This window comes from Pagrus pagrus, assembly GCF_965226575.1.
Source record: "Pagrus pagrus genome assembly, chromosome: 15".
Taxonomy (NCBI): Eukaryota; Metazoa; Chordata; class Actinopteri; order Spariformes; family Sparidae; genus Pagrus; species Pagrus pagrus.
Window position 1 is genome coordinate 77,501 of NC_140199.1, and position 24,294 is coordinate 101,794.

The 24,294-nt window shown below is 42.0% G+C and overlaps 3 protein-coding genes across 6 annotated transcripts in view; 1 reads left to right on the forward strand and 2 right to left on the reverse strand.

Moving 5' to 3' along the window:
* Positions 1-45: 45 nt before the first annotated feature.
* Positions 46-7,158, reverse strand: LOC311271001 (clathrin heavy chain linker domain-containing protein 1-like). The gene is made up of 11 exons (XM_084376323.1): positions 6,865-7,158; positions 4,224-4,411; positions 3,315-3,403; positions 2,877-3,075; positions 2,648-2,763; positions 1,748-1,847; positions 1,571-1,677; positions 1,266-1,437; positions 982-1,184; positions 658-840; positions 46-476 (listed from the first exon to the last, which is right to left on the reverse strand). The coding sequence occupies exons 1-11, from the start codon at positions 7,066-7,068 to the stop codon at positions 280-282; spliced, it is 1,758 nt and encodes a 585-aa protein (XP_084232449.1). The 5' UTR covers positions 7,069-7,158; the 3' UTR covers positions 46-279.
* A 169-nt stretch (positions 7,159-7,327) lies between these two features.
* rps27a (ribosomal protein S27a) lies at positions 7,328-9,755 on the forward strand. The gene is made up of 6 exons (XM_084376344.1): positions 7,328-7,417; positions 7,528-7,591; positions 8,017-8,071; positions 8,701-8,786; positions 9,130-9,261; positions 9,557-9,755. The coding sequence occupies exons 2-6, from the start codon at positions 7,544-7,546 to the stop codon at positions 9,704-9,706; spliced, it is 471 nt and encodes a 156-aa protein (XP_084232470.1). The 5' UTR covers positions 7,328-7,417; positions 7,528-7,543; the 3' UTR covers positions 9,707-9,755.
* Positions 9,756-13,049: 3,294 nt separating this feature from the next.
* The window catches only part of LOC311271004 (bone morphogenetic protein receptor type-1A-like), a 64,800-nt gene continuing 53,555 nt past the window's right edge, over positions 13,050-24,294 (reverse strand). For 2 of the 4 annotated variants that reach the window (XM_084376327.1, XM_084376326.1), the window contains 9 exons: positions 20,230-20,392; positions 19,900-20,002; positions 19,684-19,783; positions 19,500-19,587; positions 18,862-18,997; positions 17,571-17,763; positions 16,674-16,971; positions 15,418-15,593; positions 14,380-14,793 (listed from right to left, as the gene is read on the reverse strand). In XM_084376327.1, the coding sequence (XP_084232453.1) occupies positions 14,525-14,793; positions 15,418-15,593; positions 16,674-16,971; positions 17,571-17,763; positions 18,862-18,997; positions 19,500-19,587; positions 19,684-19,783; positions 19,900-20,002; positions 20,230-20,392 (1,526 nt within the window). In that variant the 3' untranslated portion in view covers positions 14,380-14,524. Of the gene's footprint in view, positions 14,794-15,417; positions 15,594-16,673; positions 16,972-17,570; positions 17,764-18,861; positions 18,998-19,499; positions 19,588-19,683; positions 19,784-19,899; positions 20,003-20,229; positions 20,393-24,294 lie in introns of all 4 variants that reach the window. The other 2 variants (XM_084376329.1, XM_084376328.1) reach the window with 2 other exon arrangements.

The following is a 24,294-nucleotide window of genomic DNA, read 5'->3' on the forward strand; positions in this document are numbered from 1 at the left end:
ATATCAGATTATTGAGATGATGACAGCTGATCGATGACGAGGACGTCACAGTAAAAGTTTTATTGAATAAGGACCAGCAGTGAACACGACTGTTTTTACATTGTTTGGCTGGAATTTTCTTAAAATTTCACCACGAGATCATTAAAAGGTCTTTGGATTTGATGTTTGAGTCAAAGTGACCCTGATATTAAAAACGAGGGAAAGACTGTGAGTCAACAACAACCAGAGCTCAGCAGGCTGTTAAAAAATGTTTAACAGGACACACTGCAGGTTCAGATTTCACAGGAAGACGTGCTCCATGAGCCGGGCTCCCTCCAGGTCTGGAGACAAGACTTTGGTCCCGCTCTGGTCCAGCAGGACGGACAGGACAGCCTGGCTCAGGTCGGCCCGGTTCAGATCAGAGCACAGAGACGCCACATCTGTCCAAACGTCCACTGAAGAGCTGCTATCCTCCAGAATCACCTCCTCCAAAACCCCTGAGAGGAAACAGACACACAGTGAACACCTGCAAATACATCACTGGGACAAACAGACACAAAGACAGAAAGAAGTTCATGTAGAACGTTTGCTGAATTTACAAAAAGGAACAAATAATGAAGAATTAGTCAGAGACAGAGTTTCACACAGTTTATAAAGTTTGTTGTTGTGTGCGTTCACCTCGTCCTCTGCTGACGAAGCTGTCCAGGAGCTGCAGCGCTAACTGCTGCTGCTGAGGCTCTGACAGCAGAGTGGAACAGGCCACGCCCACTGACAAGATGGCCGCCGGTCCCTGCTGAGGTTCCGTCAACAGCTGGAGGAGGGTGAGGCTGGGCGAGCGATGAAGGACCCACATACAGTCCCCTGAGAGAGAGAGACACAAGCATACACTGATTATCACACACACACACACACAGACACAGAGACACACAGACACACACACAGACACACACACAGACACACACACAGACACACACACAGACACACACACACACAGACACACACCAGCTGTGAGGTCCCTGCTGTGCTTCATGAACTCGGCGGCGCTGTGGATCAGGCCTCTCCTGCACATGCTCAGTGCAGTCTTCTTGTCCAGCCTGCAGGCCTCGTAGACGACGGTGGCCAATGCCAGACACAAGTCGACCACCACGCCGTTCTTCTGAGTATGCTCAGTAAGGACGTCGCCCAGCTGCTCAGTGAAGGTGAGTCTGAGAGGAGAGAGAGAGAGAGAGACTGTGACGAGCTGAACAGAGATCAATAAACTGTTTGTTTGTTTGTTTGTTGTTTACTTGTTGTGGATGACAGCGTGGCTGACGAGCTGTGTGGCGCCGTGCTGCAGGAAACAGCTGACGAGCTGCAGGGAGAGATCAGTTGACAGCTTGCCACCAACCGGGATGGTCATCAGCAGGGCCTGGAAGAAGAGCAGGAGAGGGGGGACGAAGCCCGGGGCCCCCTTCACACCTGGAGACAGACAGACAGGTGGACAGGAAGTCATGAAACAGGAACCAATCAGACACAAAGTTTGTCTCTTGAGCTCAATGAGGTCTGGAGAGGACTGTGATTAGTTGATGGCTCCAGTAAACGTGTTTGTGACCTCTGAACATGTCGCTGGTGTTGAGGTTCCTCAGGACTCCTCGAGGACATCTGGCAGCGATCAGAGCAGCGTCTTCGTACCGAGCTGAGTCCAAGAGCTCGATGAACCTGACAGAGACACACAACATTCAGGGAGAGCTCAGCTAAACTGATCAGAAGCTGTTCCTGAACGCAGCACCTGTCCAGGTAATGTGTCAGCAGGTTGGACTGGTCGACTCTGGTCGGCTCGTCGTCCTCAAACAGCTCAGCGTCGAGGCTGCGAACGTCATCGACCGTCACTGCAGGAGAGACGGGAGACAACACAGAGTGTTACCTGATTTGTTTCTGAGTTTAACTTCACCTGAACGTCCCTTTAGACTGTTGCATCCTGAATCATCAGTGTTACAGACGCAGCGTCAGGAAGTCACTTAACTTATTTCTCTGACAACTTTTGACTTTCCCTCCAAACATCTGAACTTTCTCCTCCTCACAGCTAAAAAACAGGTCATTACTTTAGTTTGATGCATTTGAGGTGAATCATGGATTATGTTTATTTGGCGTCATCACACGCCGCCTTCCCAACATCACAAGACTGATGTCGACCTATCAGAGCACATCACGCACGGCAGACGCAGCGAGACGAGACAAAGATGTAAAAGACGTAAGAAGATGTGAACAGACAGAGAGGGAGGCTGGAATGGGGAGAAAAGGCGTGTTAGTGTCTCGTATCTGCAGAGAGTTTCTTATTTTCTCTCTTTGTTGCTGCTCGGGACGCTTTACCAACCCAACATGTGGCTATTTGACGTCCTGGGAATGAGACTCAACTATCAACTATCTTTGTGGTGCGTTCAGGAACAGCTGGGACAAATCCTACTGATTCTACCTTTAACTTTAATAGTCTTTGAAATATATTAACATGACGTGAGCTTCAGTTAGCTTTGACCACAAACTCTGATACTCTGAGTACATTTCAGAGCCTGTACTCTATTACTTTTACTGGAGTAAAGAAGTTGAATCAGTACTTCAACTTTTACACAAGTGTAAGTGTAGGGTTTTAGGGTTAGGGATAGGCGCTAGTGTCGTGTAGCAGCAGTGTCACCGCTGATCTGTCTCATGTTCTCCAGTGTGGAACTCAGGAGTTCCTCCAGAGGAACCTGCTGCTTCTTGTCCTTCCAGCTGCACAGACGGTCGGACACGAACCTCAGACGCTTGTACCTGCAAACAGACGAGATGATTAACGGCCTGAAAAACATTTTGAAATATGTTCAATTTAATCTTTCAAATTCAACGTCACTGGAACCAAAACTATGACAAACTAAGTGTCGTACAGGACTTTCAGCCGGTGGTTCTCGGTGCTCAGCTCGTCTCTGTGCTGCTCGGTGTCCTGCAGCTTTGTGTCCAGCTCGTCTTTGACCTCCAGAGAGACGCAGTGACTCCTCCTGTCCAGCAGAGCGTCTCTCTGAGCTTCAAGGTGTTTCAGGTGTCGGCCCAGAGCCTCAGCATCCTCCGAATCAGCCACGGTGACACCTGGGAGATGAGACAGATGTTGATGAGATGAGATTTCTCTGTTTTTTAGCCATTCTGTGTCTCTTTGTGGTCTTTTTGCATCTCTTTTTTTTTTTTTACTTACTTGTTTGTAGTCTTTTTATCAACTTCTTATTCAAATACACTTGATGTTATATTAATACACTTATATCCAAAGAGAAAGTTGTTAGATTTTCCAGATGCAACACATAATACACTTTATTAATCAGTGTCAGTGGTACCAGGTATCCATGTGCTCTGCTCTCTACATGACTTCTGTCTCTTCATGGCCTCCTGAACTTCTGCTGTTTCCCTCTGAAGGACAGAGATCCTGAAAGAGATGAAGAGAAAAAGACAATCAGGAAGGAAGATGTATTAACCCGTCACTCACTGGGAAAATCAGACTCCATGTTTCTACTCAAAGACAGAAAGAAGTTCATGTAGAACATTTGCTGAATTTACAAGAAGGAACAAATAAGTCAGAATCAGTCAGAGACAGAGTTTCACACAGTTTATAAAGTGTCTCCAACTCAACAACTCACTAAACTGACACATTTGTTAAGGGAGTCTGGGGACAAAGAAGTCGCCTATACTGGTTACTGTTCAGTGTATCTGTAAAATGTGACATGTTTAAATCAATAAAATGTTTCTTCTTTCATAAATTGAGTGTAAATGGTGAAATCAGTGTAAACAGTGTGTTCAAACAGCTGCTAAATGTTGGCAGGTAAGACTTTAGCACTTTAGACACAGAAGCAGACAGGCTGGTACAGCCATGCTGCCACAAACTGACACTTTTTACAAGGAAACAAACAACTTACTGTTTTCATTTAATGCTGAATTTACAAGAAGGAGACAATGATTCAGAGACAGAGTTTCACTACGTTACAAAGTTTGTTTTAACTCAGCAACTCTTAAAATCAGTCTGGTGTGGCTGTATGCCAGTATCTGGACCCTGACAACTTGGTTTGATTTATTTTCATTTAACATATGAAACACAGAGATAATCTGCTTCATCAGGACTTTGTCTGTGTGGTTTGATCAGATGTGTTTGTACAAGAGAACAAATACAATAAAATCTCAATTAACTTAACCAAAACACACACACACACACACACACACACACACACACACACACACACACACACACACACCTCTCCCTCAGCTGGCCTGTTCGTCTCTGGCAGGCCATCAGTGATTTCGGGTGTGACGTTGAAGCCACCAAAGTTCGCTGAGTTGTCCCCACCTCGTCCTCCCTCCTCTGCAGCTCCCTGATGACATCATCATACCCCGCCTTTATGGTCAGCAGGAGTCTTTTATAGGCCGTCGCTCGTGAGATCACCTGGCGGAGGACAAACAATAGGCTCGTTCGCGATGAACTGCGTCCCGCCTGGAAGGTGGACGAGACCAGGCGGCAGCAGCAGGGGGCGCTGACAGTTTCCAGCCGGCGTCAAAGAAAATACAGGAAGTCAGCGAAACATTTACATCCTGTTAGATCCACCTGTAGGCTACCTGTAGTTTGCAGAACACGTTCGGATAGCTATGGCTGATATATATATAATATATATATATATATATATATATATATATATATATATATATATAATATATATATATATTTGTAATTATATACAGTATATATGTGGGAATATGTGTGTATCTGGCATTGTATTCTATCCTTTGTTCTTTTTGTCTGCCTTGTAAAGGACTGATTGCTTGTTTTGATAAGTGTTATATAAATAACCTTTATTATTATTATTATTATTATTATTATTATTATCAACCACACAAAATGTTTGTTAACAGATTAAACCTTCATTGTACAACATGAGATTCTTATAATCTAGCATTAAATATAACAATTAGGATTTTCGACAAAACATAGTGTTTGTAGTCCTAACTAAGAGTTTGTAGTCCTAACTAAGAGCCAATCAGGTCTTTGATCAGGCGACAGCCAGGCGTTTCCCATCATGCCCTGAGGTCTTGCAGCCGGTGGAGAGCAACTGCGGCGCCTGGCTCTAAAAACTGCGGCCGCCTATGGCAAGCCCTTATAACATTTAATAGCTAGACTGGATATGTATTGCAGATATCTGCAATTCAATTCTTCCTAGTCAAAAAGAACATTTCAGATATCCACAATGACATTATACGAATTGTGGATATAATGACATTTTTACTAGTCACAATGTATTTTGGATATTCAAAATTACATTCTGGATATCTGCAATTGAACTCTTACTAGGAAAAAGTCCCATTTCAGATATCTTCAATCCAATTGTTACTAGTCATAATTTTCATACAGTAGATATTCAGATATCTAAAACTGCATTCTGGATAGGAAGAATTACAATTATGGATATCCACAATATACAGATGTCCACAATTGCATTTTTACTAGTCATAATACGAATTGTGGATATCCATAATGACATTTTTACTAGTCACAATGTATTTTGGATATTCAAAATTACATTCTGGATATCTGGAATAGTTTTTTATTTTGGATATCTGAAATGAACATTATGACTAGTAACAACTGGATTGAAGATATCTGAAATGGGACTTTTTCCTAGTAAGAGTTCAATTGCAGATATAAAGTCTTTTAGCTCAATAGCTTCCAGGTCATGTGATCAATTGACTCAAAATCAATGTGGGATCATGTAACTACACTAGCTGCATGAGATACACCTCTTGTTTTTACGTTTTACATCTCTAAATATTTTTATTAATTTTTATTAATTTTTATATGTAAATATTAGCATTTTAGCTCAATAGCTCCCAGGTCATGTGATCAATTGACTCGAAATCATGTTGGGATCATGTAACCAAACTGGCTGCATGAGATACGCCTCTTGTTTTTACATTTTACATCTGTTCATAATTTTTATTAATTTTTATTAATTTTTATATGCAAATATTAGCATTTTACCTCAATAGCTCCCAGGTCAGGTGATCAATTGACTCGAAATCAGTGTGGAATCATGTAACTACACTGGCTGCATGAGATACACCTCTTGTTTTTACATTTTACATCTGTTCATATTTTTTTATTAATTTTTATTAATTTTTAAATGTAAATATTAGCATTTTAGCTCAATAGCTCCCAGGTCATGTGATCAAATGACTCAAAATCATGTTGGAATCATGTAACTAAACTGGCTGCATGAGATACACCTCTTGTTTTTACATTTTACATCTGTTCATATTTTTTATTAATTTTTATATGTAAATATTAGCATTTTAGCCAATAGCTTCCAGGTCATGTGATCAATTGACTCGAAATCAGTGTGGAATCATGTAACTACACTGGCTGCATGAGATACACCTCTTGTTTTTACATTTTACATCTGTTTATAATTTTTAAAATTTTTTAGGCTATATGTAAATACTAGCATTTTAGCTCAATAGCTTCTCAATAGCTTTAAACACAGTATATCTGCTTTAAATATCCCACATTTTTATGTAGAAAACAGGAAGTCGGTACACGCTGTTGCCGTCGTCTCCGTGTGTTTACTGTAAAGTCTGTAATACGGGTGCACTTGAAATGTTGGTGTGGCTTCTTGCGAATGTCTGTCGAATATCCAACTTAAAACTAACTTCACTAAAGTTCCTGTCCAGTAAAAAACTCGTATCTCACATGTGATTATGTTGAATGTGTTGATGATCCTTCTGAAGCTGAACAGTCTTAAAAACCCTCGTGGATTAGCTGGAAAATTCATTATTTATTATGTATTAGTAAATGAAAACGGCTTCGTTTACTGGGTTAAATAAACAAACAAACAAATAAATACATACCTTGTTGAAGGCAGAGCGGTAGATGATGTAGCGGAGCTCGTCCGGGCCCTCTGCTGGACACTGCAGGTAAAGTTTCTCGTGTTCAATAAACTCATACAAAGACTGAAACAACCTGTCGTCACTGTCAGTTATCAAAATGTCGGCTGCTGGATGTCTTTCTTCTTCTCTTGAGGAAGCACTACAGGGGTTTGCTGCCTCAGACATCGTTATTAACTCATATTTTTACGCTAGCTTTCCATCTTTGCTCCTTCAGGGCGGCCATTTGCAAACACTCCCGGTTGCTATGGTTACACTGAAAGTGTACCCGGGACAGGAGGTGTTTAAATATACAAATACATACATTAAATTATTGGTTCTAAAAATATTTTTCAGACTCATATTAATTTCCATAAGGTGACAAAAAGACGTTGAACGACCACATGCTGTAATCTTTGTTGATATTTTTGATCAGGCACCCTGACGGTCACCTAACCCGTGCAAACGCGAGCAGAAAACCCCGTCGCTCGCTCCGAAAGCCCTCTTCTCATGATCCGCCATTAGGAGTGAACCTGTGGTAAGATCGTGCTCTGTGCTTCTGCTCATTATTCTCAGAAAAAACCACTTTTGACAGACTGTTTCAGCACAAACAACAAATATTAAGTCTTATTTGTGTCTCCCGTGTAGGTGGACAAACGCCAGGATGCAGATTTTCGTCAAAACCCTCACGGGGAAGACTATAACCCTCGAGGTGGGTGAGCCGGACTGTGATGGAGGGATCTGGCCGTCTGTGGCCGCAGTTTACTGGAGTTTATTTAAGCGTTAAAATGGGCTAAAACGCCACATTAAATCCCACGATTAGTTAGTGTCACCTCCGACGGTACCTGTATTTGTTTGAACTCGAGCAAAGTGAGCGCTATGTAACGTTACTGTCCCATCGAAACCAAGTGGCTAAGCTAACCGTTAGCTGCTAGCATTTACCCAAAGCACCGTAAACACGTGTGACAGGCAGCAGCGGGGTGACGCCGCTGTCCGCTCCACAAAGTGCCTGTTGTCGTTTCTCTTCACAAACCGACACGTTGACGTCATGTTACAGTTTAAAGTCTGTTCTCAACACTTGATCCGAGCTTTGGCCGGAAGAACGTGGCATGGCTGACCTCTCTTCTTCTGCTGCAGGTTGAACCTTCAGATACTATTGAAAATGTCAAGGCCAAAATCCAGGACAAAGAGGGTGAGTGACCTGTTGGGTGTATTTTGGTGACAGATATAAAAATACAAGCTTCAGATGATGGATGCTCTCTGTTGAGCTGTAGAACTTGTAGCTGTTCAGACAAAAGCTTAAAAGTTTCAGGCTTGTGAAGATTTTATGTATTTGTTTAATCTCTAAACTGAACCAGTGTCTTTATTGGGACAATCGAGACATTTGACAATGATCCTTTGAGCAGTGGAGAAATTAAAATCATGCAGTCGTTTATACTCGCTCAGTTTTCATTACCAAAATGATTTCAGGGTTTAGAAAGATGAGGAAATTGACCATCATTTTAATTGGTGATTGAAGTAATTACCTTCAGCTCCTCAAGACTAGCTGTCCTTGATCACCCTAAAGTAAACCACCATCCTGACAATTGTGATGACTTTCATGCACAGCTTGATAATTGATCTTTAAAAAGTGAAAGAATCAACTTTGAATTGGACACTTTACATTTGTTGATGTACAGTGAATATTCAGAGTAGCATTACTATCAGTTTTTATATGAAACTGTCAAAACTAGCACATTTTTATGAAGCTGCAGATGGATTTAAATTTAAACCTTTGAAACACACCTGTCAGTTGGTTGACCTGTCGTCATGTACTTGCAGGTATCCCTCCTGATCAGCAGAGGTTGATCTTCGCTGGAAAGCAGCTGGAGGACGGACGCACGCTGTCCGACTACAACATCCAGAAGGTGAGCCGAGAGTCCTGAGGTCTGAGTTCAGACGTTAGACTAATGTTTGATCCTGTGAGGAGTTCAGAAGCTGCTGCTATCAAGACTGAAGTTAATGTCCAGATTATCAGCTTTTATTCATATCCTTTAATCAAGAGTCCAAATATCACACTGTAAAAATACTTACAAGTTCAAGTCCTGCATATCAACAACAAAGTAACTGATGTGACTAAGTCAACTGGAGCTTTGAGAATAATTTGGCAAACAATTAGAAAATTGGTACTTAATTGATTTTAGTCATTAAGATTTGGCAATTCAATAATTCTTTATAAATCTCACTTAACGTGTCTTTCCTCGCTGTCAGGAGTCAACTCTGCACTTGGTGCTGAGGCTGAGAGGTGGTGCTAAGAAGAGGAAGAAGAAGTCCTACACCACCCCCAAGAAGAACAAGCACAAGAGGAAGAAGGTCAAGCTCGCTGTGCTCAAGTACTACAAGGTACGACTTGTTTAATCTCGTCCGTTATCAACTGGTGAGTCTGCTCATGTGAGACATCAGACACTTTAGTCTGTTAGTTAAATCTGTTCAGACTCGGTCACTTCAGCTCCAAACAATTTTTACTAAATTTTTAGGTGAAGTGTCAGAAACGAGTTTCCCATCAGTCACGACACTTTCACTTTTAGTTGAAGATGAAGTAAAGAAGCAGATCTTTAGTTGAACTTCTTCTTTTAGTCTGAAGAAACAAGTACTTGAGTTTAATTCTAAGATCTGAACGTTTGTATTTTGTCTGCAGGTTGACGAGAACGGTAAAATCCACCGGCTGAGGCGCGAGTGTCCCGCAGACGAGTGCGGCGCCGGCGTCTTCATGGCAAGCCACTTCGACCGTCACTACTGCGGGAAGTGCTGCCTCACCTACTGCTTCAACAAGCCTGAGGACAAGTAGACGGGGACAGAGTGAAGGTGTTTAATAAAGACGAAAACATTTGACACAACTCAAAGAATCTGTGTTTAATTTATTAACTGACAGTCGGTCAGGAGGGCTAAAGTTTTTATCGTGGTTTAGTTTTACAGTTTGGATGTTTCATTTGAAGTTGAAGTTCAAATGAATGAGTTTTTCTGAATGAGCTCAAAAATATGTCTTGTTTTCTACGAAGTAAACTGATGGAGCCGAATTGAGTGTTGCTTCACGAAGATCATGTTAACTGGAAATTGAATCTTGGACTGAAATGAAATTTTGAAGACTGAACTTTGGATTCAAATCATCCTCTGAACTAATTCATCCTGCTGATGATGTTGAGTTACATGCTGCTGCCTGATGGTGCAGAAATACATCAACTTTTAACTGGAATTCAACTAAAAACCACATTTACTCAGAACAATAATTAACATGTCAGCGAACGTTAATGTGGAATAATTAGTTTGATCCTAAATGAAAACTCATCTGACAGCTTGATGGTTCAGAATCATGTCAGTTGTCCTGAGATTCAGTGTTTCAAGAAAAATCAACATTAATGGAAGGATTTATCAACCAGGTGAATCAATCAACATTTATACCGTCCTCTGTGGCTGAGAGCTCAACACTGCAACGTGAAGGGTAACTCCACATGAAAGTGTTAGTGTGAGGAAGCTGAAAGTAATCTGATGAATTACCTCCAGTTACGTCAGAGTTAAACTACTGAAATAACAGATCTATATAAAGAAAAGCTCAGGGTTCAACCTAAAGACTACTAGTATGAAATCAAAGTTCAGTACTGATCGTATTAATGTTAAAGCCCATTATGGTGATAACGATGCAAACTGTTCCATAATTTAGTTTTCTTCCTATATTAAGTAAAATGTCAGACATTGGGCTAATTTATATTAAGGAAATGTTTAAAAGACATCTGTTGGAAAATAATGGCATTTGTATTTATCTTTGTTTTCTTTAAACGTTACCAACTTAAATAAATAAAATCAGTAACTCTACTCAACCCTCTAAATTAAGAACAAAACTGGACTGATGAAGAAATCAAAACGATAAATAGAAAAGTGAGTTTTCCGGTGCGATCTGATAAAAAAAGGATCCTCCCACCTGGTTCTTGTCTTGAGATGCTGCATCAGCAGTTGTCCACCAGGTGGTGCTGTGTTCAAACATCTGGAAAGAACCCTGCAGGAAGTTATGTTTTATCAATATGATATAAGCTTGAAAACAAACAGACAGAATATTTAAAAAATATGGTAAATCAAAATGATGCTGAGAAAAAATAATTTGAACATTTTTCAAGTCAAAATGAAGAATTAAGTCAAAGATGAGCTGAAAACTCAGAATGAGCCCAATTTAAATTACCATGACAAAATTAAATTAAATCATACAAGTGGGTGAAATGTATAATTAGTTAAGAGATTAATCAACATTACATTCTGCAATTAAAGACAACATGCATCAAAATCTATATATCATATCATATTTTTGTTTTCGCAGATCTGTTTCAAAATTTGACTTCACCAAACTGCCTTCAAAAAAGTAAAGATTTATACACTTGATATAATTTACAGAAAAAATCAGATGTCTCCATACAGCTCGTCTGCTGTGATCCGTCTGCAGAAGAGATCGCAACCTGATCTGAAGACCCATTTTCCACAAAATGACAGAACTGTCTTTTGTCTTGACATCACGCGTTCCACCTGTTTTTTAATTGATCATGTACATCGTTTACTTTTCTTGGCAGAAATGGTCTCCTGTACATTAGGCACGTATAGAAAAACACAAAAAGCCAAACATCTAAAACAAAGGAACAGCAGCTGCAGCAGTGGAAAGAATCAGAGGACGCTGGGAGTTTGTGTACTAAAATAAGGTTATTTACTTAAAAATCGTTACATTGGACAGACTGACTGTATACAGAGTTTCATTTCCTTGGTAAACTCATAAGGCACCGAACCAGATGCTGTACAAACAACAACACCACCAAAACAAAAAACATTAATGATTTACATATTAGAGATTATTCTATATACTGAGCTTCTGACATTTATTACAGAGGAAACACTAAGTTACTGCTCTTAAATAGCTACTGTATGAACGACTCATTCACTCACACACACACACATCTGAGTGAACATGCACACTGAGCTAACACGTGCACATTGTCCTGCTGCTCAGGAGAGAAATCCAGCACTTAAAGGAACAGTCCAACATTTAAGGTGAATCCTCTTTTCTTTTTTTAAATCAAGAGGTCCGAGTATGATTAGCCTAGCTTAGCATAAAGACTGGAAGCAGGGGGAAACTGCTAGCCTAGATCTGTTTTATCTTACGTCTCATTTTTACACTTTGTTAAATTTCATATAGATATTAATATATTTAAGATGTTAGAATGTGGATTATTTTTCCTCTTTTGATGGTGCTAGGCTAACAGTTTCCCCTTGCTTCCAGTCTTTGAGCTAAGCTAGGCTAACCACATTCTATACCAATTTCCCAAATAGTCTGAGAGTATTGGAAATAATCTGACTGGACAGGGGAAACATCGGTGGGAGGAGCCAGTTAATCTACATACCAATTTTGAGTGAACAGGAACAAGCTTAGCGCTCTGTTGCTAGTTTATCGTTAGCGTGGCAGGCAGTCAAAGTTCAAATTAGCAACTAGCACTGTAAACTAGCTAGCTATCTTAACAAGCTTCAGATTATTAAATCAGGAGGAAAAGGAAAATGTTAAGTCACAAGGTTTTTTATTTTAAGCATTTTAAAGGATAACTACCGTTTTTTACAACCTGGACCTTTTTTCTAGCATAATATATGGTCATTTACTCACCCAGATAACTTTGGTGTCATTTGGCATCGTTCAGACGAAATTAGATCCGGTGTAGCGCCGATATATCCATATAATGCGAATAACGGGGCAGTGACACACAGCCTCTATATAGCACATTATCTGCCACGAAACTAGTTCATTTCACCAATATTTTGTTACGATATGCTAGCGCTATTCCCCTCTGACTCCGGGCTCGTCTGTTATCAACATCCGGGGTCAAACTAGCAGTAGCAGCTACAGGTAAACAAGCCGGCTGTCGCGGGTGCGTGCGCAGCTCAGAGACGACATCTTCCAGGTCAGAGGTAGTAGCTCAACCTACAGACCCCGGATGTTGATAACAGACGAGCCCGGACTCAGAGGGGAATAGCGCTAGCATATCGTAACAAAATATTGTTGGAATGAACTAGTTTCGTGGCAGATAATGCGTTCTATAGAGGCTGTGTGTCACTGCCCCGTTATTCGCATTATATGGATATATCGGCGCTACACCGGATCTAATTTCGTCCGAACGATGCCAAATGACACCAAAGTTATCTGGGTGAGTAAATGACCATATATTATGCTAGAAAAAAGGTCCAGGTTGTAAAAAACGGTAGTTATCCTTTAACCAGGGTTTGTGATTCTGTGTCCTTTTTCATTAATTTTTATTGATAAGTGTCGCTCACGCCCTCCGCTGGACCGCCAGGCAAACTACATCGAACACTTCGTTTACATTTAGAAATCAAACAGTCTAATATCAAATTTCTTCACGGGTTTGAGTTTTATTAAAACGTGACCTTGTTAAATCTTTTTAATATCGTGAGCCAAAGCAAGTGAATAAAGTGACACGTTTCACTTTTCTGTCTTCTTATTGGCTCACGGACCTGACTGACATCTAGAGTTCTTGTTCAGGTCTTTTAGCTCCACCACTGAGGTTTAACTCAGCCAATCAGATTTTCCCTCCCATCAGAGCAGCTCCACCTCTTTATCTCTGAACAGACAGACAAACATGAACCAGACAGACAGACGGACACACGGACAGACAGACAGACAGACAGACAGACAGACAGACAGGACGGGAGACGTCTCCATGGTGACTCCATCATCTCCTGTCAACGTCTCTGAGGAGTCGGCTGGACGTCAACATCATAGTGTTCTGGTCTTTAATCTTCTCATGAGTAGGCACGGCATCTAATGATAACATTTATTTACACATTTAAATTCACATATTATTATAGTACCTTATTTTTATAATTAACTCTACTGTCAGAGTGGAGATATATTTCAATATGGCAGGAGAACTCAGTCCTGAAGAGAAAACAACAAAAACAAATTGGCATTTTTAGCATTTTGAAACAGGCAGAAGTGAGGAAGGCTGCTGGGTCCTTAAAAACATCAAAACAAAGGAGGTTTCAAACGTCGCATCTAGAGGCTCCTCCCCCTTTCCCCTACACAGGAAGTCGTCATCAAAATTATCGTCTCATTTGGCTTTCACAGAAAGCGTCAAACCGGCGGGCTCGCTTCCTGCAAGACACGCGGCACAGACAGAGGAGGAGGAAGAGGAGGAGGAGGAGGAGGAGGAGGAGGGATGACTCCATGTTTGTTTCCAGGCTTCAGACAGACTGAACATGAGGGAGGAGGAGGAGGAGACGCACAGTTCAGCCCTAAGATGGGTCCATTTTTATCTCCCAACTCCTCCTCCTGATGAAGAGTGAGGCCCGGGGAAGCCGGTTCGATCAGGTCAGATCGAGTGTGTTCTGGGTTCAGGTGAGTCCGGCGGTGGTGGGACGAGAAGGAGGCAGAGGAAGAGGAGGAGGGCGGTCAGATCTTGATGTCCTGGGACTCCACCATCTTGGCGAGCGTCTTCTTGACTCGGAGGATGGTGAGGCGGGAGGCGGGGTTATGAGCCCAACACTCTGACATCAGCTTCAGCATGGCCCGAAGACACTGAGGACACGTGAGCAGAAACATGAGAGGAAATAAAAGACAGAAAGAAGTTCATGAAGAACTTTTGCAGAAGTAACAATGTAACAAGATAAAGACGAATCTGTGTTTCAGAAAGTTAAAATCACTACATTTGTTAATGGAGTCTGGCGCGGTTGAGGAGACTGGAACAGGAATAAAGTGGAGTCTCACCTCGTCACTGTTCCAGCGGTTGGACACGGTGGGCCTCAGGCCTTTAACACACACCACCTCCAGCATGTCTTCATAGGAGGGGTCAGAGGGAACCATCTCATAGTACGGCAGCTGGTAGTCCTCAACGATACCTGAACAACACAAACTGAAGGTGACTCACCTGGACAAACATTTTCCACCGAGATCACAGTGATGAATGTTCTTCACATAGTTCTGTCTGTTCAGCTTGCTCTGACATGTTTAACCTCCACAGATTCAATAAAGACCCGAACCCTGTAGGACCCGTCAACTCTGAGAGGTTCGAAACAAAGTTTGGCTTTTTTTTAACACAACAACCAACTCACACCGCTTCTCATCAGCGTGTCTACAGGTTTTTTAAACCGGGTCAACCCACTAAAAATCACCTGTTGACTCCATCCACACTTCCTGCAGGCTGTGATTTTTATCTGAAGCTTCACGTTTACATCACTATTCATCAACTAATCATTGATTCATCAACTAATCATTGATTCATCAACTAATCATTGATTCATCAACTAATCATTGATTCATTAACTAATCATTGATTCATCAACTTATCATTGATTCATTAACTAATCATTGATTCATCAAGTAATTGCTGCAGCTCGACACTAAAATCAGACTGATGTCAATTTGAATCCTGTTCGGTTATTTTCCTCCAAAACTAAAATACATGGACCTGTTCAGTGTGTGTGTGTGTGTGTGTGTGTGTGTGTGTGTGTGAGTGCGAGTACCTCCGGTCACGCAGCGTCGGGCCATCTCCCAGATGACGAGGCCGTAGCTGTAGATGTCGGCCATGATGTACGCCTGGAAGTGGTTCTTGTTGAGGCTCTCGTCCAGAACCTCTGGAGCCATGTAGCGCCGCGTCCCAACCCGAGTGCTCAGAGGGATGTCCACCTCGTTAGTGTCGCTACGGCAACACAAAGGGCAGAGTCACCAATAAAGACCATTAAACTAGCAGACAAGACTTAGATTCACTTTGTTGTTCATCACTCTCATCACTCTCATCACTCTCAACACATTCAACACATTCAACACACTCATCACATTCAACACATTCAACACATTCATCACTCATCATCACACTCATCACATTCATCACTCATCACACTCATCACACTCATCACATTCAACACATTCAACACATTCAACACACTCATCACATTCAACACATTCAACACACTCATCACACTCATCACACTCATCACACTCATCACTCTCATCACATTCATCACATTCATCACTCATCATCACACTCATCACACTCATCACTCTAATCTCATTTATCACATTCATCAGTCATCACACTCATCACACTCATCACTCTCATCACATTCATCACATTCATCACTCATCATCACACTCATCACACTCATCACTCTAATCTCATTTATCACATTCATCAGTCATCACACTCATCACATTCATCACACTCATCACATTCGACACACATCACATTCATCACACTCATCACATTCGACACACATCACATTCATCACACTCATCACATTTATCACACTCATCACATTCATCACACTCATCACATTTATCACACTCATCACATTCATCACACTCATCACATTCATCACACTCATCACATTTATCACACTCATCACATTCATCACACTCATCACATTTATCACACTCATCACATTCATCACACTCATCACACTCAACACACTCATCACACTCAACACACTCAACACACTCATCATATTCATCACACTCATCACTAACATTTATCACTATCATCACATTTATCGCTCTGATTTAAAAAGTCAAACACACAAATAATCGTATTAAAAATCAGATGAGAGAAAATTAATCTATTAATAAATTCCACAATAAAGAATCAAACAGAAGTGATTTCAAATACAAAGTGAGAAAAAAAACACTTTTGTATAAAAATTAACCTCAGGTTCAACAAACAAACATCAAATTAATCATCAAAACAAAACAAAAACAAGAACAAAACGTCTCGCCATCGTACCTGTTAAACTTGACGGCGAGGCCGAGGTCGGCGATGCAGCAGGTGCCGTTCTTCTTGATCAGGATGTTCTTGCTCTTCAGGTCTCGGTGGGCGATGGCCGGTTTGCCCTGCGTGCCGTAGATCTCAGTGTGCAGGTGACAAAGGCCGCAGGCCGCCGAGAACGCCAGCCGCAGCAGCACCCTCGTATCCAGCGTGGTCAGCTTCAGGTAGTCGTACAGAGAGCCGTTCTCGTGGTAGTCGGTGATGAGGAAGAGCTGCGTGAAGGCGCCGGTGCCTTTAATGTCGGCCGCGATGAAGCCTGCAGGACGGACGGAGACAGGAAGTGAGGTCAAAGAACATGTAGGACAACTGATGTGCGTGCGCGTGTGTGTGTTAGATACACACACACACACACTCATCATGGTGTCTCTTCAGTCTGACAGGTGACGCTCGCCCTCATTAGTCTCAATCATCCACCAAATTAAAAATCAATGGAGGTATTGATGGTCCTGGAGTCGCTCTGAGCTCACAGTTCAGATCTTCATTGAGTTTTCTGCTGGTTTTCATTACACTTAAAGGACGAGTTCATAGTTTTTCAAAGCTGTCTCAAAACAGTCATCAGACGCTCACATGAAGACTGAATCTGTTGTTTTCTCGCTGTCGTCATTTCTCCAGTTCATATGGAATTAAAATGTGTTTTCAGTGAAAAAGATGGAGGACAAAATGTACTGAGGCTAAAATGAGGCTTCAGCAATCTGAAAGTTGTTGTGTTTTTTGTGATAAAACAGGATGACTGACTGCATTTAAAGACTCTGCTATACGTCCTGACAGCGGGTAAGGGTTAACGTACCGAGGGCCAGGGTTAACGTGTTGAGGATGGGTTAGGGTCTGATTGTGTTAGGGTTAGGGTTAACGTACCAAGGATGTTCTCGTGTCTCATCAGGACGGTCTGATAGATCTCCGTCTCTCTGAACCAGCTGGCTTCCTCCCGGGTGAAGAAGACTTTGACGGCCACTTTCTCTCCCCTCCAGCGGCCGAGCCACACCTCGCCGTACCGACCCTTCCCGATCTGACGAACCATCTGGATCTGTTTGGCGATGGTCCGCTGCACCTAAGAGGGCGAGAGAGGAAGAGGAGAGAGAGGGATTAATGATGACTGGTTTTATTATCATTGTTTTTCTTTATCAAATATCAAATGAAGATGGAGGATGAGTTAAACTGAGTTAAACTGAGTTAAACTGGGTTAGTGAGGAGCTTTAATGGCACATGATGGTTTCATGTCCTGTTTTCTGAGTCCCGTCTGAAATGTGCTCAGAGCACCGACAACTACAGACGTGTTGTAGTGAGTCAGTAAGTACAAAGAAAGGGTCAGTACCGTCAGTACCAGTAGTACCATCAGTACCGTTAGTACCGTTAGTATCATCAGTACCGTCAGCACCAGTAGTACCATCAGTACCGTTTGTACCGTCAGTACCGTCAGTACCGTCAGTACCATCAGTACCGTCGGTACCGCCAGTACCGGTAGTACCGTCAGTACCATCAGTACCGTCAGTACTGTTAGTGCTGAATAATGAAAGAGAGTCACATGTAAAAAAAAAAGTAAAAATGTAAAAAAGTACAAAAAGAAAAGTAGAAACAAGTTCTGAAAGTCAAAGTTCATGTCGGAGTCAATATTTTTTTCCAGATCAATTAAAATGATCCATATTACTGCTGCTGCTAACTATTCTGATAATTGATTCATTTTTAGACCAGTGTTTTTTGGTCTAAACATTTGATTGAATAACAAAAAAGACGTTTAAAGACAAGCAGATCAATATTATCAGATCAATATTGGAAATAAGTTTCAGTGTCAGGATCACATGATCTGACGTGTGTGTTTGTATATTTAGTCGTTGTTGTTGTTAAATGTCTTTAATTGTTAACTGTCGTCATGTTTTGGTTGTTTTTGTTGCCACAGACACAAAAACATTTCTGAAAAGATAATAAAGGAAAGTAATTATTTATTTAGTTTCACACTTTGTTCTAATTAAACTTTTGTGTTGAGACATTTAACATAAAGAACTTATGTTACACAAGTTCAACTTAAAATATGGTTTATAAAAAAATACTTATAAAATGTACATTTTTACATAAACAAGCCTTTAAACCCAACATCATTAAAGACATGAGAGACTGTGTGTGTGTGTGTGTTGCAGTGTCGTGTTCCTACCAGCAGGGGGAGCCCCGAGCCGCTGCCTGAGCTCTGTGATTGGTGGATGAGGTCTTTGAGTGACTCTCCAGCAGGGATGAAGACTTCCTGCTCCAGATCCTTGTGATACCGCTGACGCTCACTCTGCCACTTATACCTGACACACACACACACACACACACACACACACACACACATTAGTGTGTATAGAATAACAGACACTTTAATCTGCTGTATTACAACCTTACGTCACTTGTAGCTGAGAGACAACAGGCTTCTACTGTAGTCTAATAACCATCCTTCAGTAACGTTCACCTGGCAGGTACATTTACTTAAATATTCTCCATTAAAGAAGGCAGATTATCTATGAGCACTTCCTGTTTGCAGTGTACCTGTGGATGTACAGACAACTTTCACTGGATCACTTTGATACTGAAGGAAACTTAAAAACATGAAGATTCTCAGTGGAGTTCTGCAGCTGTTTAGAAGCTTCTTTTTGTATCAGGGGTTACATCTTGAATTAATCATGAATTGCTCTTAAAGGGAGTTTTAAAACCATATATTTATAGTTATTGTCATAGTTATCTTTCTTGGTGTTGTGTTGTTGTTGTGGGCTTATGTTAGTTTGTGTGGATAACAGAGTCCAGGTGATGTCGTACCTGTAGTAACACACGACGGTGACGCAGATCAGAGTGCAGCAGCAGACCGTCATGGAGATGAGGAAGGCCAGCCAGTGAGGGCTGCCTTCTGGAAACACAGGAATTAAACAGAACAGTGTGATTAAATGAGGTTCACAGTCACCTGATGAACACCTGAAGTCATTCAGGTGAGTGTGAATGTTACCTGCAGGAGCCTGAGGGGGCAGCGTGGGCTGCAGGTCTCTGTTACATAAGTCTGTGTTACAGCACTCGATCGTCCTCCTGGTCTGAGCTCTGGGAGAGTCCTGTCAATCACACCGATCAATCGATCAGACCTCACCCGAACAGCTGATGCTCGTTAGAAAGAACTTACGTGTGAAGTCTGGTGTGTGTGTGTGTGTGTGTGTGTGTGTGTGTGTACCTTGCACTGGAAGTGTGAGCCTTCATACTTCATGCAGCCAGAGGTGAGGATGGCCTCACCGTGTTCGTCCTCCTCGATGATGGCAAAGCACTGACCATTAGTCCTGAGGGGACACACACACACACACACACACACACACACACACACACACCAATTAGGGATTGACCAATATGTTTTTTTCAGGGCTGATACTGATTATTAAGGATCAATTATCAATGATTATTAGTAATCAATTAGGATTATTATTAGGATATTTTTCACAGATGCTGTTAGAAAGTTAGAAAGCTTAGTATCATGACATCACTTCTGTGGTGTCCTGTCTGGACTCACTGGCAGGTGTTGTTGGTGGCGTCCTCTGGACAGTGTCCCGAGCAGTAGCAGCTGAGGAAACGAGCGGCGTCCTCGGGCGCAATGGTGGAGTCGTCACCGGGCCGCCTAGCCTCAGGTTTCACCCCAGTCCCCTGCAGGACGTGGTCCGGGTTCTGACCTGCAGCTGGATGAGAAACACAGAGTCAGAACCAGATTTACAGTTTCATGTTTCAGTGTGATTCTGATCTTTAAGTTTAATTTATTATTACAGAGACGCATTGTTTGTTCACTTATTAATATTATTTAGGTTCAGTTTTAGCTCCGGGACTCAGAGACAGAGATTAATCAGAGTGACTCCTGCAGGAGGTGAAACAGTCGGACCCGAACCCTGCAGGAGGTGAAACAGTCGGACCCGAACCCTGCAGGAGGTGAAACAGTCGGACCCGAACCCTGCAGGAGGTGAAACAGTCTGACCCTCCATCAGGGCGACCGTCACACTTTCACAGCAACAAGTCAAAGTAGCTGCTTAATTTTCCTTCAATGGACAAATCAACATGTTTTATCAGAGAGATAAAGAGGTCAGACAGGAGGAAGAGTCCTAATCCCTCCTGCTCCTCCTCCTGCTCCTCCTCTGTACTCTCCCTCTTTAATCCCTCTCTCGTCTCCATCCCTCCTGCAGGACTGATGTCTCTCCTCCGTCTCTCCACAGTAAAAACACTGTGATGTGTTCAGACGTGAATACTGTCATGTCTGGACCTGATCCGGTTTGGACCTGATCCGGTTTGGACCTGATCCGGTCTGGACCTGCTCACCTGCTCACCTAAACTCTGAGCTGCTGCTGTCTCCGACCACACAAGTCTGATGTGACTGACTGACTCATGTTTGATGGGCCGACGCAGGAAACACAGAAGAGACGCTGTGATGAGCTGATGACGTCACACTGAGCTGATGATGTCACACTGAGCTGGTGACATCACACTGAGCTGGTGACATCACACTGAGCTGACTCCCTGACAGTGTCCTGTTTGAATTATGGCTTTAAATAAAGGTTGGTGGAAGCTGAACTCTCCATCACTCCCCCCATTTCAATAAAGAGTTGTTATTCTCTCCAGTTAGTTTCTGAGTTAATGAGAACATTTAACCACCATGACTGATCAGCTGTTTGAGGGTGGCGAGGGTGGAGAGGATGGGGAGGATGGGGAGGATGGAGCGACAGAGAGGAGACTGGTTCTGTTTCTTCAGCAGCTGCTGTCATTATTCATCTCACAGTTACTGAACGTCTGTTTCCAGTGTGTGTGTGTGTGTGTGTGTGTGTGTGTGTGTGTGAACCTCCATGTTGGTCCACATCCAGTCTGACCTCTGACCTCTCTGAGAGGAGCCACCGGTCACTATAGGTAACCCTGAGCAGCTTTAAAACACTCAAATGAAAAATAAGAGTGCAAACTGAGCAGTGATGTCATCACCGTCTAGACGGGTTCTCGCCGGCCCGCCTCACTCTCAGACCAGGACAGCTGTGATTGGCTGAAAAGCTGTGAGGAGGAGGATGAAGTGAAGAGATGTTGGGTGTGTTGGAGCTGGAAATGGCTGCTATGTTTCTGAGTGTGTGTGTGTGTGTGTGTGTGTGTGTCTGCATCCACATGTGTGCTTAATTGTGCCGGCAGTCAGAGTGGAGACTGAGGTCTGGCAGAGAGCACGCTGGGTAATCAGACTCTCCCATGTGCTCTTAAAGTCACAGCGACTGTTTATTTACATGCAGCAGCAGCAGCAGCTAGCAGCAGCAGCAGTTAGCAGCAGCAGTGTCTGGTAGACGAGTCGCTGTAGGCAAACATCTGCACAGCTGCATGAAACTGACTCACTGACTTTAAATATGCTGAGAATTAAAGACGATCAAACTTGCAGCTGAAACAATTCAAGTCGATTGAGAGAAAAATAATCAACAACTTTCTGTATAATCGTTTCCTTCTCGTGTCTTCATAAATTAATAACTGAGTTTTGGACCTCTGGTTGAACACTTTTTGGACATTTAATGGACGAGAAGATTAATCTGAAAAATGATTGATAATGAACATATAGTCCAGAAGAGTCACAGTAGATGTAGAGCTGATAACGACAGAACAAACTGGGTTATTACATGAAATGTCTTCCACACAGGAGAGGAAATGAAATGGATTCATGGGGAAAGTATGAAGGAAGGAATGTGGGCGAGCTGCTGGTTACAGCAGACTGAGGAGCGCTCGTTTTATGTCCCGTCATGTCCCTGCTGCTGCTCGGTTTGGTTTGCAGACACAAAGTTAGCTGCTCTGCTCTCATGCAGAGAAACTTTACGACTGTGAGTCAACAATGACTCACTGACAGAGTCATAAAGACGATGTGATCAAACTATTGATACTGAGACAAAGAACATTCCTGTTTGTTCATTCCCTCGTCTCTCCTGCACACAGCACAAGAAGAAATACTGATCCTTTTTTGAACGTACAACATGTTATTTCTGTCTTCTGGAGCCGTTTACTGACGGCAGGAGAGCTCAGAGATTACTTTGTAACTTCTGGGATTAAAAAGGTGATTTATCTTCACTCCTGTTGATCAGCCTGACTGCAGCAGTGATCCGGAGGTGACCTCCAGGTTCTGTACTGTTGACTGCTGACTGGATCTGGAGGGGAAATGGACTTTACTTCATGAACGTAACGTTACAGAGAGGAGAGAGAGAGGCGGGTGGAGCACTATCTCAAAGTCATCGTTATCTGCCGACTCTGAACCGACGGGGGTGATAAACTCCACCCGTGCATCTGGTCCGCCTCGCATGGTTAAACAAACAAACGATGTGTAAATACTGAGTGACTTTACAGCCGAGTTCAGGCACATAAACAAAGACGTAACAGATCACAGGACAACATATTACTGTACAACTGAATAAATGTGGCTTTGATGTGTGAACACTGAGAAATCTTTGGCTCTGGGCTTATTTTTCACAATGTTTTCAGGGTTAACACATGAATCAGTAATGAAGATAATGTATTGACCGCTTGTTGCTATAGAGATCTCTCCTCTGATCAGACATTCTAGAATTTTAATATCATGTGTGATATTACTTTTTTCTAATTTAGTTCATTTTTAGTTTACTCATTTACTTAACTTGTCTTATACTATTGTTATTTTATTAGGCACTGGTTTTTTTTTGCTGTTTTTACTCCTTAAACACTTGATATGTTATATATGTTGTATAGTACACTAGTATTTAATACTCTATAGTTTATTTTCTCATTAAAATCTGAGGTTAGGGTAACCCGAGTCACTGGTTCTTACTGTAATTTTTAATGAGTAAAGCCCTGTCTTCCGTTATCTTCCATCATCTCAGAACAGCCTGAATGATTCATTTATGCAACATGTTTGTGTTTGGACCTTTGAGAGCTTGTTTAATATTTAATATATTGTACTGAAAAGTAAAAAATTAAAACCAAAATATTTTCCAAGTTAAATGTTTCTCAGGATTTACATTATTTATTGTATATATTGTTTGTCTGTGGATGCTGCCCACCGTCACTCAGTGTAAACTGATTAATACACTTTCTATGCACAATATGCCTTCGTGTTGTTGGATACTGTTGACCCCCTACAGACTGACACCTGCCATCAACCCTTCGGTATTTCATCTTTGTTGTATTTTGAATTTCTGTATTAGTGTTTGAAGTGATTTAATCAACATCTCTCTGTGGCTGATGTGTTGCTGCCTCCACTGTGACAGACATATAAAGTGTAAGTGATGCCTACAGGAAGGAAAGAGGACGGATCAGCTGTCAACCACACTGAAACTCAGAGAGAACGATCAGTGTCATCTCCCTCTGCTGCTCGACCTTGGACACAGGATGAAGTGTACGAGATGTGGGAGAACATCCTGTCAACTTTAAACCTAAACGCCTCACAGAGATTTAAAAGTCAGTAGAAGGAAACTGACGAGTCAATTTGATTCAGATTTTTACTTCACACCCTCGTCCCATGACAACCATTAAAGTTAAAAATTAAATATTATCATGTTAGCACCTTTTGAATCATTTGTTTCTTTCCATTTTTGCTGAGGTTAGTAGGTTA

Excerpts from the sequence above, each read along its gene's own strand:
- LOC311271001 (XM_084376323.1), bottom strand. The coding sequence starts at position 7,068 with ATGTCTGAGGCAGCAAACCCCTGTAGTGCTTCCTCAAGAGAAGAAGAA. Across the intron at positions 3,404-4,223 it reads ACAGGCCAGCTGAGGGAGAG|GATCTCTGTCCTTCAGAGGG; the intron begins GTGTGTGTGTGT and ends CATCTCTTTCAG. Across the intron at positions 477-657 it reads CTTCGTCAGCAGAGGACGAG|GGGTTTTGGAGGAGGTGATT; the intron begins GTGAACGCACAC and ends GTTTCCTCTCAG.
- rps27a (XM_084376344.1), top strand. The coding sequence starts at position 7,544 with ATGCAGATTTTCGTCAAAACCCTCACGGGGAAGACTATAACCCTCGAG. Across the intron at positions 8,072-8,700 it reads CAAAATCCAGGACAAAGAGG|GTATCCCTCCTGATCAGCAG; the intron begins GTGAGTGACCTG and ends ATGTACTTGCAG. Across the intron at positions 8,787-9,129 it reads CCGACTACAACATCCAGAAG|GAGTCAACTCTGCACTTGGT; the intron begins GTGAGCCGAGAG and ends CCTCGCTGTCAG.